The 14,078-nt window shown below is 45.1% G+C and overlaps 1 protein-coding gene across 1 annotated transcript in view; it reads right to left on the reverse strand.

Annotated features, from left to right (window-relative positions):
* Positions 1–8,617: 8,617 nt before the first annotated feature.
* The window catches only part of LOC124022392 (cGMP-specific 3',5'-cyclic phosphodiesterase-like), a 24,596-nt gene continuing 19,135 nt past the window's right edge, over positions 8,618–14,078 (reverse strand). Inside the window, exon 9 of the mRNA XM_046337333.1 lies at positions 8,618–8,764. Within this exon, the coding sequence (XP_046193289.1) occupies positions 8,618–8,764 (147 nt within the window). The remainder of the gene's footprint in view (positions 8,765–14,078) is intronic.

Raw genomic sequence — 14,078 nt, forward strand, 5'->3', positions numbered from 1 at the left:
TGTGGAGTATCTCTGGTGTAGAGTATCTCTGGTGTGGAGTATCTCTGGTGTGGAGTATCTCTGGTGTGGAGTATCTCTGGTGTAGAGTATCTCTGGTGTAGAGTATCTCTGGTGTATACTCTGGTGTAGAGTATCTCTGGTGTAGAGTATCTCTGGTGTGGAGTATCTCTGGTGTAGAGTATCTCTGGTGTGGAGTATCTCTGGTGTGGAGTATCTCTGGTGTGGAGTATCTCTGGTGTGGAGTATCTCTGGTGTGGAGTATCTCTGGTGTAGAGTATCTCTGGTGTAGAGTATCTCTGGTGTAGAGTATCTCTGGTGTAGAGTATCTCTGGTGTATACCTGGTGTAGAGTATCTCTGGTGTAGAGTATCTCTGGTGTAGAGTATCTCTGGTGTGGAGTATCTCTGGTGTGGAGTATCTCTGGTGTGGAGTATCTCTGGTGTGGAGTATCTCTGGTGTATACCTGGTGTAGAGTATCTCTGGTGTAGAGTATCTCTGGTGTATACCTGGTGTAGAGTATCTCTGGAGTATCTCTGGTGTAGAGTATCTAGAGTATCTCTGGTGTAGAGTATCTCTGGTGTAGAGTATCTCTGGTGTAGAGTATCTCTGGTGTAGAGTATCTCTGGTGTAGAGTATCTCTGGTGTAGAGTATATCTGGTGTAGAGTATCTCTGGTGTATACCTGGTGTAGAGTATCTCTGGTGTAGAGTATCTCTGGTGTAGAGTATCTCTGGTGTGGAGTATCTCTGGTGTGGAGTATCTCTGGTGTGGAGTATCTCTGGTGTAGAGTATCTCTGGTGTATACCTGGTGTAGAGTATCTCTGGTGTAGAGTATCTCTGGTGTATACCTGGTGTAGAGTATCTCTGGTGTAGAGTATCTCTGGTGTAGAGTATCTCTGGTATAGAGTATCTCTGGTGTAGAGTATCTCTGGTGTAGAGTATCTCTGGTGTAGAGTATCTCTGGTGTAGAGTATCTCTGGTGTGGAGTATCTCTGGTGTAGAGTATCTCTGGTGTAGAGTATCTCTGGTGTAGTGTATCTCTGGTGTAGAGTATCTCTGGTGTAGAGTATCTCTGGTGTAGAGTATCTCTGGTGTAGATCTCTGGTGTAGAGTATCTCTGGTGTAGAGTATCTCTGGTGTAGAGTATCTCTGGTGTAGAGTATCTCTGGTGTATATCTCTGGTGTAGAGTATCTCTGGTGTAGAGTATCTCTGGTGTAGAGTATCTCTGGTGTAGAGTATCTCTGGTGTAGAGTATCTCTGGTGTGAGTATCTCTGGTGTAGAGTATCTCTGGTGTAGAGTATCTCTGGTGTGGAGAGTATCTCTGGTGTAGAGTATCTCTGGTGTATCTCTGGTGTAGAGTATCTCTGGTGTAGAGTATCTCTGGTGTCTCTGGTGTAGAGTATCTCTGGTGTAGAGTATCTCTGGTGTAGAGTATCTCTGGTGTGGTGTAGAGTATCTCTGGTGTAGAGTATCTCTGGTGTATCTCTGGTGTAGAGTATCTCTGGTGTAGTATCTCTGGTGTAGAGTATCTCTGGTGTAGAGTATCTCTGGTGTATCTCTGGTGTGTAGGAGTATCTCTGGTGTAGAGTATCTCTGGTGTAGTGTATCTCTGGTGTGGAGTATCTCTGGTGTGGAGTATCTCTGGTGTAGAGTATCTCTGGTGTAGAGTATCTCTGGTGTGGAGTATCTCTGGTGTATCTCTGGTGTGGAGTATCTCTGGTGTAGTGTATCTCTGGTGTAGTGTATCTCTGGTGTGGAGTATCTCTGGTGTGGAGTATCTCTGGTGTGGAGTATCTCTGGTGTAGAGTATCTCTGGTGTAGAGTATCTCTGGTGTATCTCTGGTGTGGAGTATCTCTGGTGTGGAGTATCTCTGGTGTAGTGTATCTCTGGTGTGGAGTATCTCTGGTGTGGAGTATCTCTGGTGTGGAGTATCTCTGGTGTAGAGTATCTCTGGTGTAGAGTATCTCTGGTGTGGAGTATCTCTGGTGTGGAGTATCTCTGGTGTAGAGTATCTCTGGTGTAGTGTATCTCTGGTGTAGAGTATCTCTGGTGTAGAGTATCTCTGGTGTAGAATATCTCTGGTGTAGAGTATCTCTGGTGTAGAGTATCTCTGGTGTAGAGTATCTCTGGTGTATATCTGGTGTCCAATCTTTATTATATTACATTATACTGTATTGTCCAATCTGTAATATATTACAATATACTGTATTGTTTAACCTGTATTATTGTATATATTGTGAATATATATATTATATTATACTGTATTGTCCAATCTGTAATATATTACATTATACTGTATTGTTTAATCTGTATTATTGTATATATTGTGAATATATATATTACATTATACTGTATTGTCTAATCTGTATTATATTACATTATACTGTATTGTCCAATCTGTATTATATTACATTATACTGTATTGACCAATCTGTAATATATTACATTATACTGTATTGACCAATCTGTAATATATTACATTATACTGTATTGACCAATCTGTATTATATTACATTATACTGTATTGACCAATCTGTATTATATTACATTATACTGTATTGACCAATCTGTATTATATTACATTATACTGTATTGTCTAATCTGTATTATATTACATTATACTGTATTGACCAATCTGTATTATATTACATTATACTGTATTGACCAATCTGTATTATATTACATTATACTGTATTGACCAATCTGTATTATATTACATTATACTGTATTGTCCAATCTGTATTATATTACATTATACTGTATTGACCAATCTGTATTATATTACATTATACTGTATTGACCAATCTGTATTATATTACATTATACTGTATTGACCAATCTGTATTATATTACATTGTGAATATAGATTATATGTATGAATATATATCCATGGAGTCCCAAACAGCACCGTTTGGGAAGCAGTCCATATTGTCCTATAACGTCTTAGAATGACCGTATTGAGCTGTAGGTCTCTCTACCTCTGTACATTATACGTCTTCTTGCATTATGATTGACCAACACCTGAACCTGGAATATATTACATTATACTGTATTGCTCTGTAATATATTACATTATACTGGTCTCTCTACCCAATCTGTATTATATTACATTATACGTCTTCTTGCTTTGACCAACACCTGAACCTGGAGCTGTAGGTCTCTCTACCTACATTCGTCTTGAGAATCTGTAATATATTACATTGTGAATATGAATATATATCTTGCTTTGACCAACACCTGAACCTGGAGCTGTAGGTCTCTCTACCTACATTCGTCTTCTTGCTTTGACCAACACCTGAACCTGGAGCTGTAGGTCTCTCTACCTACATTCGTCTTCTTGCTTTGACCAACACCTGAACCTGGAGCTGTAGGTCTCTCTACCTACATTCGTCTTCTTGCTTTGACCAACACCTGATTCTAGAGCTGTAGGTCTCTCTCCCTACATTCGTTTTCTTGCTTTGACCAACACCTGTTCCAGGTTAAACCAGGTATAGTAGAGTGACAGAGTTCCAGGTTAAACCAGGTATAGTGGAGAGTGACAGAGTTCCAGGTATAGTAGAGAGTGACAGAGTTCCAGGGTAAACCAGGTATAGTAGAGAGTTCCAGGGTAAACCAGGTATAGTAGAGAGTGACAGAGTTCCAGGGTAAACCAGGTATAGTAGAGAGTGACAGAGTTCCAGGGTAAACCAGGTATAGTAGAGAGTTCCAGGATAAACCAGGTATAGTAGAGAGTTCCAGGGTAAACCAGGTATAGTAGAGAGTGACAGAGTTCCAGGGTAAACCAGGTATAGTAGAGAGTGACAGAGTTCCAGGGTAAACCAGGTATAGTAGAGAGTGACAGAGTTCCAGGGTAAACCAGGTATAGTAGAGAGTGACAGAGTTCCAGGGTAAACCAGGTATAGTAGAGAGTGACAGAGTTCCAGGTTAAACCAGGTATAGTAGAGAGTGACAGAGTTCCAGGGTAAACCAGGTATAGTGGAGAGTTCCAGGTACAGTAGAGAGTGACAGAGTTCCAGGGTAAACCAGGTATAGTAGAGAGTGACAGAGTTCCAGGGTAAACCAGGTATAGTAGAGAGTTCCAGGGTAAACCAGGTATAGTAGAGAGTTCCAGGGTAAACCAGGTATAGTAGAGAGTGACAGAGTTCCAGGTATAGTGGAGAGTGACAGAGTTCCAGGGTAAACCAGGTATAGTAGAGAGTTCCAGGGTAAACCAGGTATAGTAGAGTGACAGAGTTCCAGGGTAAACCAGGTATAGTAGAGAGTTCCAGGGTAAACCAGGTATAGTAGAGTGACAGAGTTCCAGGGTAAACCAGGTATAGTAGAGAGTTCCAGGGTAAACCAGATATAGTAGAGTGACAGAGTTCCAGGTTAAACCAGGTATAGTAGAGTGACAGAGTTCCAGGTATAGTAGAGAGTGACAGAGTTCCAGGGTAAACTAGGTATAGTAGAGAGTTCCAGGGTAAACCAGGTAGAGTGACAGAGTTCCAGGGTAAACCAGGTATAGTGGAGAGTGACAGAGTTCCAGGGTAAACCAGGTATAGTAGAGAGTTCCAGGGTAAACCAGGTATAGTAGAGAGTTCCAGGGTAAACCAGGTATAGTAGAGAGTTCCAGGGTAAACCAGGTATAGTAGAGAGTGACAGAGTTCCAGGTATAGTGGAGAGTGACAGAGTTCCAGGACAGTAAACCAGGTATAGTAGAGAGTGACAGAGTTCCAGGGTAAACCAGGTATAGTAGAGAGTGACAGAGTTCCAGGGTAAACCAGGTATAGTAGAGAGTGACAGAGTTCCAGGGTAAACCAGGTATAGTGGAGAGTGACAGAGTTCCAGGTTAAACCAGGTATAGTAGAGAGTGACAGAGTTCCAGGTTAAACCAGGTATAGTAGAGAGTGACAGAGTTCCAGGGTAAACCAGGTATAGTGGAGAGTGACAGAGTTCCAGGGTAAACCAGGTATAGTAGAGAGTGACAGAGTTCCAGGTTAAACCAGGTATAGTAGAGAGTGACAGAGTTCCAGGTTAAACCAGGTATAGTAGAGAGTGACAGAGTTCCAGGTTAAACCAGGTATAGTAGAGAGTGACAGAGTTCCAGGTTAAACCAGGTATAGTGGAGAGTGACAGAGTTCCAGGTATAGTAGAGAGTGACAGAGTTCCAGGTTAAACCAGGTATAGTAGAGAGTGACAGAGTTCCAGGTTAAACCAGGTATAGTGGAGAGTGACAGAGTTCCAGGTATAGTAGAGAGTGATAGAGTTCCAGGTTAAACCAGGTATAGTAGAGAGTGACAGTGTTCCAGGTTAAACCAGGTATAGTAGAGTGACAGAGTTCCAGGTTAAACCAGGTATAGTAGAGTGACAGAGTTCCAGGTATAGTAGAGAGTGACAGAGTTCCAGGGTAAACCAGGTATAGTAGAGAGTGACAGAGTTCCAGGTTAAACCAGGTATAGTAGAGTGACAGAGTTCCAGGTTAAACCAGGTATAGTAGAGTGACAGAGTTCCAGGTATAGTAGAGAGTGACAGAGTTCCAGGGTAAACCAGGTATAGTAGAGAGTGACAGAGTTCCAGGTTAAACCAGGTATAGTGGAGAGTTCCAGGTTAAACCAGGTATAGTAGAGAGTGACAGAGTTCCAGGTTAAACCAGGTATAGTCATCACTCTATTCCTCCTCTCCTCCTCCTTCCTCCCCCCGTCTCGATGAGGAGAGTTCCAGGTTGTATAGACTAGAGAGGGATAGATCGCCCAGTTCTCTCTATTCCTCCTCTCCTCCCCCTTCCTCCCCCGTCTCGATGAGGAGCGCCCAGTTCTCTCTATTCCTCCTCTCCTCCTCCTTCCTCCCCCGTCTCGATGAGTAGCGCCCAGTGCTCTCTATTCCTCCTCCTCCTCCTCCTTCCTCCCCCGTCTCGATGAGGAGCGCCCAGTTCTCTCTATTCCTCCTCTCCTCCTCCTTCCTCCCCCGTCTCGATGAGGAGCGCCCAGTTCTCTCTGTTCCTCCTCTCCTCCTCCTTCCTCCCCCGTCTCGATGAGGAGCGCCCAGTTCTCTCTATTCCTCCTCTCCTCCTCCTTCCTCCCCCATCTCGGCGAGCAGCATCCAATTCTCTCTGTTCCTCATGAGGCCGTCCAACAGTGGAGAACAGGAGTCAAACATCCCAGAAAGAGTCTGAGAAACGAGGGGGAGAGAGAGAGGGGAGAGAGAGAGAGGGAGAGAAACAGAAGGAGAGAGAGAGAGAGGGGAGAGAGAGAGGGAGAGAAACAGAAGGAGAGAGAGAGAGAGAGGGAGAGAGAGAGGGAGAAACAGAAACAGAAGGAGAGAGAGAGAGAGAGAGACAGAGGAGAGAGAAACAGAAGGAGAGAGAGAGGGAGAGAGAGAGAGAGAGGAGAGAGAGGAGAGAGAGAGAGAGAGAGAGAGAGAGAGAGAGAGAGAGACAGAGAGAGAGAGAGAGAGAGAGAGAGAGTGAGGAGAGAGAGAGAGGGAGGGAGAGAGGTTGTAGAGAGAGAGGAGAGAGAGAGAGAGAGAGAGAGAGAGAGAGAGAGAGAGAGAGAGAGAGAGAGAGAGAGAGAGAGAGAGAGAGAGAGAGAGAGAGACAGAGAGAGAGACAGAGACAGAGACAGAGAGTGAGAGGGGGAGGTGGGGGGAGGTTGGGGGTGGGAGGTTGAGAAAGCAATGAATACATACCCACCCAGGTTGTATAGACTAGTACCCACCCAGGTTGTATAGACTAGTACCCACCCAGGTTGTATAGACTAGTACCCACCCAGGTTGTATAGACTAGTACCCACCCAGGTTGTATAGACTAGTACCCACCCAGGTTGTATAGACTAGTACCCACCCAGGTTGTATAGACTAGTACCCACCCAGGTTGTATAGACTAGTACCCACCCAGGTTGTATAGACTAGTACCCACCCAGGTTGTATAGACTAGTACCCACCCAGGTTGTATAGACTAGTACCCACCCAGGTTGTATAGACTAGTACCCACCCAGGTTGTATAGACTAGTACCCACCCAGGTTGTATAGACTAGTACCCACCCAGGTTGTATAGACTAGTACCCACCCAGGTTGTATAGACTAGTACCCACCCAGGTTGTATGAATGGACTAGTACCCACCCAGGTTGTATAGACTAGGGGTTGTATAGACTAGTACCCACCCAGGTTGTATAGACTAGTACCCACCCAGGTTGTATAGACTAGTACCCACCCAGGTTGTATAGACTAGTACCCACCCAGGTTGTATAGACTAGACCCACCCAGGTTGTATAGACTAGTACCCACCCAGGTTGTATAGAGGGTTGTATGGACTAGTACCCACCCAGGTTGTATAGACTAGTACCCACCCAGGTTGTATAGACTAGTACCCACCCAGGTTGTATAGACTAGGGTGTATGGACTAGTACCCACCCAGGTTGTATAGACTAGTACCCACCCAGGTTGTATAGACTAGTACCCACCCAGGTGTATGGACTAGAACCCACCCAGGTTGTATAGAGGGTGAATGGTCTAGTATCTACCCAGGTTGTATAGACTAGGGTTGTATAGACTAGTACCCACCCAGGTTGTATAGACTAGGGTGAATGGACTAGTACCCACCCAGGTTGTATAGAGGGTGAATGGACTAGTACCCACCCAGGTTGTATAGAGGGTGAATGGACTAGCTATCTACCCAGGTTGTATAGAGGGTGAATGGACTAGTACCCACCCAGGTTGTATAGAGGGTGAATGGACTAGTATTGTATAGAGGGTGAATGGACTACCCAGGTTGTATAGAGGGTGAATGGACTACTATCTACCCAGGTTGTATAGAGGGTGAATGGACTAGTACCCACCCAGGTTGTATAGAGGGTGAATGGACTACTATCTACCCAGGTTGTATAGAGGGTGAATGGTCTACTATCTACCCAGGTTGTATAGAGGGTGAATGGACTACTATCTACCCAGGTTGTATAGAGGGTGAATGGACTACTATCTACCCAGGTTGTATAGAGGGTGAATGGTCTACTATCTACCCAGGTTGTATAGAGGGTGAATGGACTAGTATCTACCCAGGTTGTATAGAGGGTGAATGGTCTACTATCTACCCAGGTTGTATAGAGGGTGAATGGTCTAGTACCCACCCAGGTTGTATAGAGGGTGAATGGTCTACTATCTACCCAGGTTGTATAGAGGGTGAATGGTCTACTATCTACCCAGGTTGTATAGAGGGTGAATGGTCTACTATCTACCCAGGTTGTATAGAGGGTGAATGGTCTACTATCTACCCAGGTTGTATAGAGGGTGAATGGTCTACTATCTACCCAGGTTGTATAGAGGGTGAATGGTCTAGTACCCACCCAGGTTGTATAGAGGGTGATTGGACTAGTACCCACCTGGTATAAGGGATGGCACATCCCATCGATGTAGTTGACCTGCATGTGAGGAAGACGAGTGCTGTTGTCTCTGTTCATCATGTCCTGGGGACAAACAGATGGAACTTATTGTCTCACCATAATTATATGAGTTAACATGTTGTCCTGCGGGTCAGAGGTCAACTGAGTTAATATGTTGTCTTGCAGGTCAGAGGTCAACTGAGTTAACATGTTGTCCTGGGTCAGAGGTCAACTGAGTTAACATGTTGTCCTGCAGGTCAGAGGTCACTGAGTTAACATGTTGTCCTGCAGGTCAGAGGTCAACTGAGTTAACATGTTGTCCTGCAGGTCAGAGGTCAACTGAGTTAACATGTTGTCCTGCAGGTCAGAGGTCAACTGAGTTAACATGTTGTCCTGCAGGTCAGAGGTCAACTGAGTTAACATGTTGTCAGGTCAGAGGTCAACTGAGTTAACATGCAGGTCAGAGGTCAACTGAGTTAACATGTTGTCCTGCAGGTCAGAGGTCAGAGTTAACATGCAGGTCAGAGGTCAACTGAGTTAACATGCAGGTCAGAGGTCAACTGAGTTAACATGTTTTCCTGCAGGTCAGAGGTCAACTGAGTTAACATGCAGGTCAGAGGTCAACTGAGTTAACATGTTGTCCTGCAGGTCAGAGGTCCACTGAGTTAACATGAGTTAACATGGTCTTGCAGGTCAGAGGTCAACTGAGTTAACATGTTGTCTTGCAGGTCAGAGGTCAACTGAGTTAACATGTTAGGTCAGCAGGTCAGACTGAGTCAACTGAGTTAACATGTTGTCTTGCAGGTCAGAGGTCAACTGAGTTAAACATGTTGTTCTGCAGGTCAGAGGTCAACTGACTTAACATGCAGGTCAGCGGTCAACTGAGTTAACCTGTTGTAAGTAGCGAAGTTCCATGCATTGAGGTTTGATGATAAGTTCCAGGCAGCGATAGCTACATGTGATAGCAGGTACATGTGATAGCAGCGATAGCTACATGTTCCAGCAGCGATAGCTACATGTGATAGCAGCGATAGCTACATATACAGCGATAGCTATGATAGCAGCGATAGCTACATGTGATAGCAGCGATAGCTACATGTGATAGCAGCGATAGCTACATGTGATAGCAGCGATAGCTACATGTGATAGCAGCGATAGCTACATGTGATAGCAGCGATAGCTACATGTGATAGCAGCGATAGCTACATGTGATAGCAGCGATAGCTACATGTGATAGCAGCGATAGCTACTTATACAGGTTTGATAGCTAAGTTCCAGGTAGCGATAGCTACATGTGATAGCAGCGATAGCTACATGTGATAGCAGCGATAGCTACATGTTTGATAACTAAGTTCCAGGCAGCGATAGCTACTTACTACAGGTTTGATGTTTAACTAAGTTCCAGGCAGCGATAGCTACATGTGATAGCAGCGATAGCTACATGTGATAGCAGCGATAGCTACATGTGATAGCAGCGATAGCTACATGTGATAGCAGCGATATAGCTAGCTATGTGATAGCAGCTACATGATAGCTACATGTGATAGCAGCGATAGCTACATGTGATAGCATAGCTACATGTGATAGCAGCGATAGCTACATGTGATAGCAGCGATAGCTACATGTGATAGCAGCGATATGTGATAGCTATAGCATGTGATAGCAGCGATAGCTACATGTGATACATGTGATAGCAGCGATAGCTACATGTGATAGCAGCGATAGCTACATGTGATAGCAGCGATAGCTACATGTGATAGCAGGCAGATAGCTACATGTGATAACTAAGTTCCAGGCGATAGCTACATGTGATAGCAGCGATAGCTACATGTGATAGCAGCGATAGCTACATGTGATAGCAGCGATAGCTACATGTGATAGCAGCGATAGCTACATGATGATAGCAGCGATAGCTACATGTGATAGCAGCGATAGCTACATGTGATAGCAGCGACAGGTTTGATGTTGAGCGACTACTTCCTTAGCAGGATAGCTCGTGATAAGCTCCATTGATAGCAGCGAAAACATGTGATAGCAGCACTACATGTGATAGCAGCGATAGCTAGCTAGTCATGTGATAGGCGATAGCTACATGTGATAGAGAATGAGGCGATAGCTACATGTGATAGTAGTACATGTGTAGTAGCTGTGATGTAGTACATGTGATGTAGCTGTGCAGCGATAGCCACATGTGATAGCAGCGATAGCTACATGTGATAGCAGCGATAGCTACATGTGATAGCAGCGATAGCTACATGTGATAGTGTGATGTTAACTCTACATGTGATAGTAGCTACATGTGATGCACCGACTTAGCTGTGATAGCAGCGATAGCTACATGTGATAGCAGCGATGTACACAGTGATGTGTAGTGTGATAGAGCAAACGATGCACAATGTTACCCTACATGTGATAGCACTGCTACATATGCCAAGGCTTTGTAATGGCAGCACATGTGATAGCTACGCTGGCTGTCATCAGCATCGACCTGAGACACACACACACACACACACACACACACACACACACACACACACACACACATTGGATCAGACGACTACATGGTCAAACACTAGTGCCCGACCAATAGGGAATAGGGCTCAATGGTCATAGTAGTACCACTACATACAATAGGGCTCAGAGTCTCACGACTAGATGGTCAAACTATGCCCGATAGGGAATAGGGCTCTGGTCTATAGTAGTACCACTATATAGGGAATAGGGTCTATAGTAGTACCACTATATAGGGAATAGGGCTCTGGTCTATAGTAGTACCACTATATAGGGAATAGGGCTCTGGTCTATAGTAGTACCACTATATAGGGAATAGGGCTCTGGTCTATAGTAGTGTACTATATAGGGAATAGGGCTCTGGTCTATAGTAGTGCACTATATAGGGAATAGGGCTCTGGTCTATAGTAGTGCCACTATATAGGGAATAGGGCTCTGGTCTATAGTAGTACCACTATATAGGGAATAGGGCTCTGGTCTATAGTAGTACCACTATATAGGGAATAGGGCTCTGGTCTATAGTAGTTCACTATATAGGGAATAGGGTCTATAGTAGTACCACTATATAGGGAATATGGTCTATAGTAGTTCACTATATAGGGAATAGGGTCTATAGTAGTACCACTATATAGGGAATAGGGCTCTGGTCTATAGTAGTTCACTATATAGGGAATAGGGTCTATAGTAGTACCACTATGTAGGGAATATGGTCTATAGTAGTTCACTATATAGGGAATAGGGTGTCATAAAGTAGTGCACTACGTAAGGCAGATAAGTGTGTCCCAAACGGGACCCTCGTGCACTACTTTAGGCCCATAGGGCTGCAGTCTAAAGTAGTGCACTATATAGGGTTTAGAATGCTCACCTTAGTAAGTCTCTGTGCCTGTCCTCCTCCCACCTCACTCCTCTCTGACCCAGTTCAAAGAACTCTGCCCTCCTCCTGAACACACACACACAGAGTGAGAGAGTAAGGAGTCTCCCCTGCTAGATGTAGAATCACATGGTAAACTGGGGCAGAGCTCCCTGCCTTCCAGGACCTCTATACCAGGCGCTGTCAGAGATGTAGAATCACATGGTAGACTGGGGCAGAGCTCCCTGCCTTCCAGGACCTCTATACCAGGCGGTGTCAGAGATGTAGAATCACATGGTAAACTGGGGCAGAGCTCCCTGCCTTCCAGGACCTCTATACCAGGCGGTGTCAGAGATGTAGAATCACATGGTAGACTGGGACAGAGCTCCCTGCCCTCCAGGACCTCTATACCAGGCGCTGTCAGAGATGTAGAATCACATGGTAGACTGGACAGAGCTCCCTGCCTTCCAGGACCTCTATACCAGGCGCTGTCAGAGATGTAGAATCACATGGTAGACTGGACAGAGCTCCCTGCCTTCCAGGACCTCTATACCAGGCGGTGTCAGAGATGTAGAATCACATGGTAAACTGGGACAGAGCTCCCTGCCTTCCAGGACCTCTATACCAGGCGGTGTCAGAGATGTAGAATCACATGGTAGACTGGGGCAGAGCTCCCTGCCCTCCAGGACCTCTATACCAGGCGGTGTCAGAGATGTAGAATCACATGGTAAACTGGGGCAGAGCTCCCTGCCTTCCAGGACCTCTATACCAGGCGGTGTCAGAGATGTAGAATCACATGGTAGACTGGACAGAGCTCCCTGCCATCCAGGACCTCTATACCAGGCGCTGTCAGAGATGTAGAATCACATGGTAGACTGACAGAGCTCCCTGCCCTCCAGGACCTCTATACCAGGCGGTGTCAGAGATGTAGAATCACATGGTAGACTGGACAGAGCTCCCTGCCCTCCAGGACCTCTATACCAGGCGGTGTCAGAGATGTAGAATCACATGGTAAACTGGGACAGAGCTCCCTGCCCTCCAGGACCTCTATACCAGGTGGTGTCAGAGATGTAGAATCACATGGTAAACTGGGGCAGAGCTCCCTGCCCTCCAGGACCTCTATACCAGGCGGTGTCAGAGATGTAGAATCACATGGTAAACTGGACAGAGCTCCCTGCCCTCCAGGACCTCTATACCAGGCGGTGTCAGAGATGTAGAATCACATGGTAGACTGGAAAGAGCTCCCTGCCCTCCAGGACCTCTATACCAGGCGGTGTCAGAGATGTAGAATCACATGGTAGACTGGACAGAGCTCCCTGCCCTCCAGGACCTCTATACCAGGCGGTGTCAGTTTATTATACATCTCTGAAAAAGAGCTCCAAAGCACAGCTCCAGGACTACTATACAAGAGCTATTTAGGGAAGAAGCAGTCAGCTGGTATTCTGTCTATAGTGGAGTGGCCAACACAGTCACTGGACCTCAACCCTACTGAGCTGTGTCAGAGCAGCTTGACCGTATGGTAAACGTAAGAAGTGCCCATTGGGTTAACAGTGGGTTAACTGCCTTGTTCAGGGGGCAGAACAAAATAATTTTACCTTGTCAGCTCCCTGGATTCGATCTTGCAACCTTTCAGGTTACTAGCCCAACACTCTAACCACTAGGCTACCTGTCGCTCCAGGCTACCTGTCGCTAGGCTACCTGTCGCTAGGCTCACCTGTCGCTGGAGGCTCCTGTCGCTAGGCCACCTGTCGCAGGCCACCTGTCGCTAGGCCAGCTGTCGCTATGTAGAATCACTGTCGACTGGAGGCCGCCTGTCGCTCCAGGCCCCTATCCAGGCGGGCAGTTTCGCTAGGCCACCTGTCGCAAGGCCACCTGTCACTAGGCCGCCTGTCGGGAGAAGCCACATGCCATTCTGTCTATATAGTAAACAGTCACATACCTCAATATAGACAACATATAAGTACATATAGTACATATATAGTACAGAATACATACTCTATATAGACAACATATAAGTACATATGTCAGTAAAGTATACATACTCAATATAGACAAAATATACTGTCAGTAGTTATGTCGTATTACAGTATACATACCTATATAGACAACATATAAGTACATATATAGTAAAGTATACATACCTATATAGACAAAATATACTGTATGTAGTTATATAGTACAGTATTACATACTCTATAAAAGCACATATATAGTACAGTATACCACTCTATATAAGTACCTATATAGTACAGTATAAATACTCTATTTAAGCACATATATAGTACAGTATACATACTCCATATAGTAGTTAAATAGTACAGTATACATACATATATAAGTAGATATATAGTACAGAAAACATAC

The sequence above is a fragment of the Oncorhynchus gorbuscha genome, unplaced genomic scaffold, assembly GCF_021184085.1.
Source record: "Oncorhynchus gorbuscha isolate QuinsamMale2020 ecotype Even-year unplaced genomic scaffold, OgorEven_v1.0 Un_scaffold_1368, whole genome shotgun sequence".
NCBI classification, from domain to species: domain Eukaryota; kingdom Metazoa; phylum Chordata; class Actinopteri; order Salmoniformes; family Salmonidae; genus Oncorhynchus; species Oncorhynchus gorbuscha.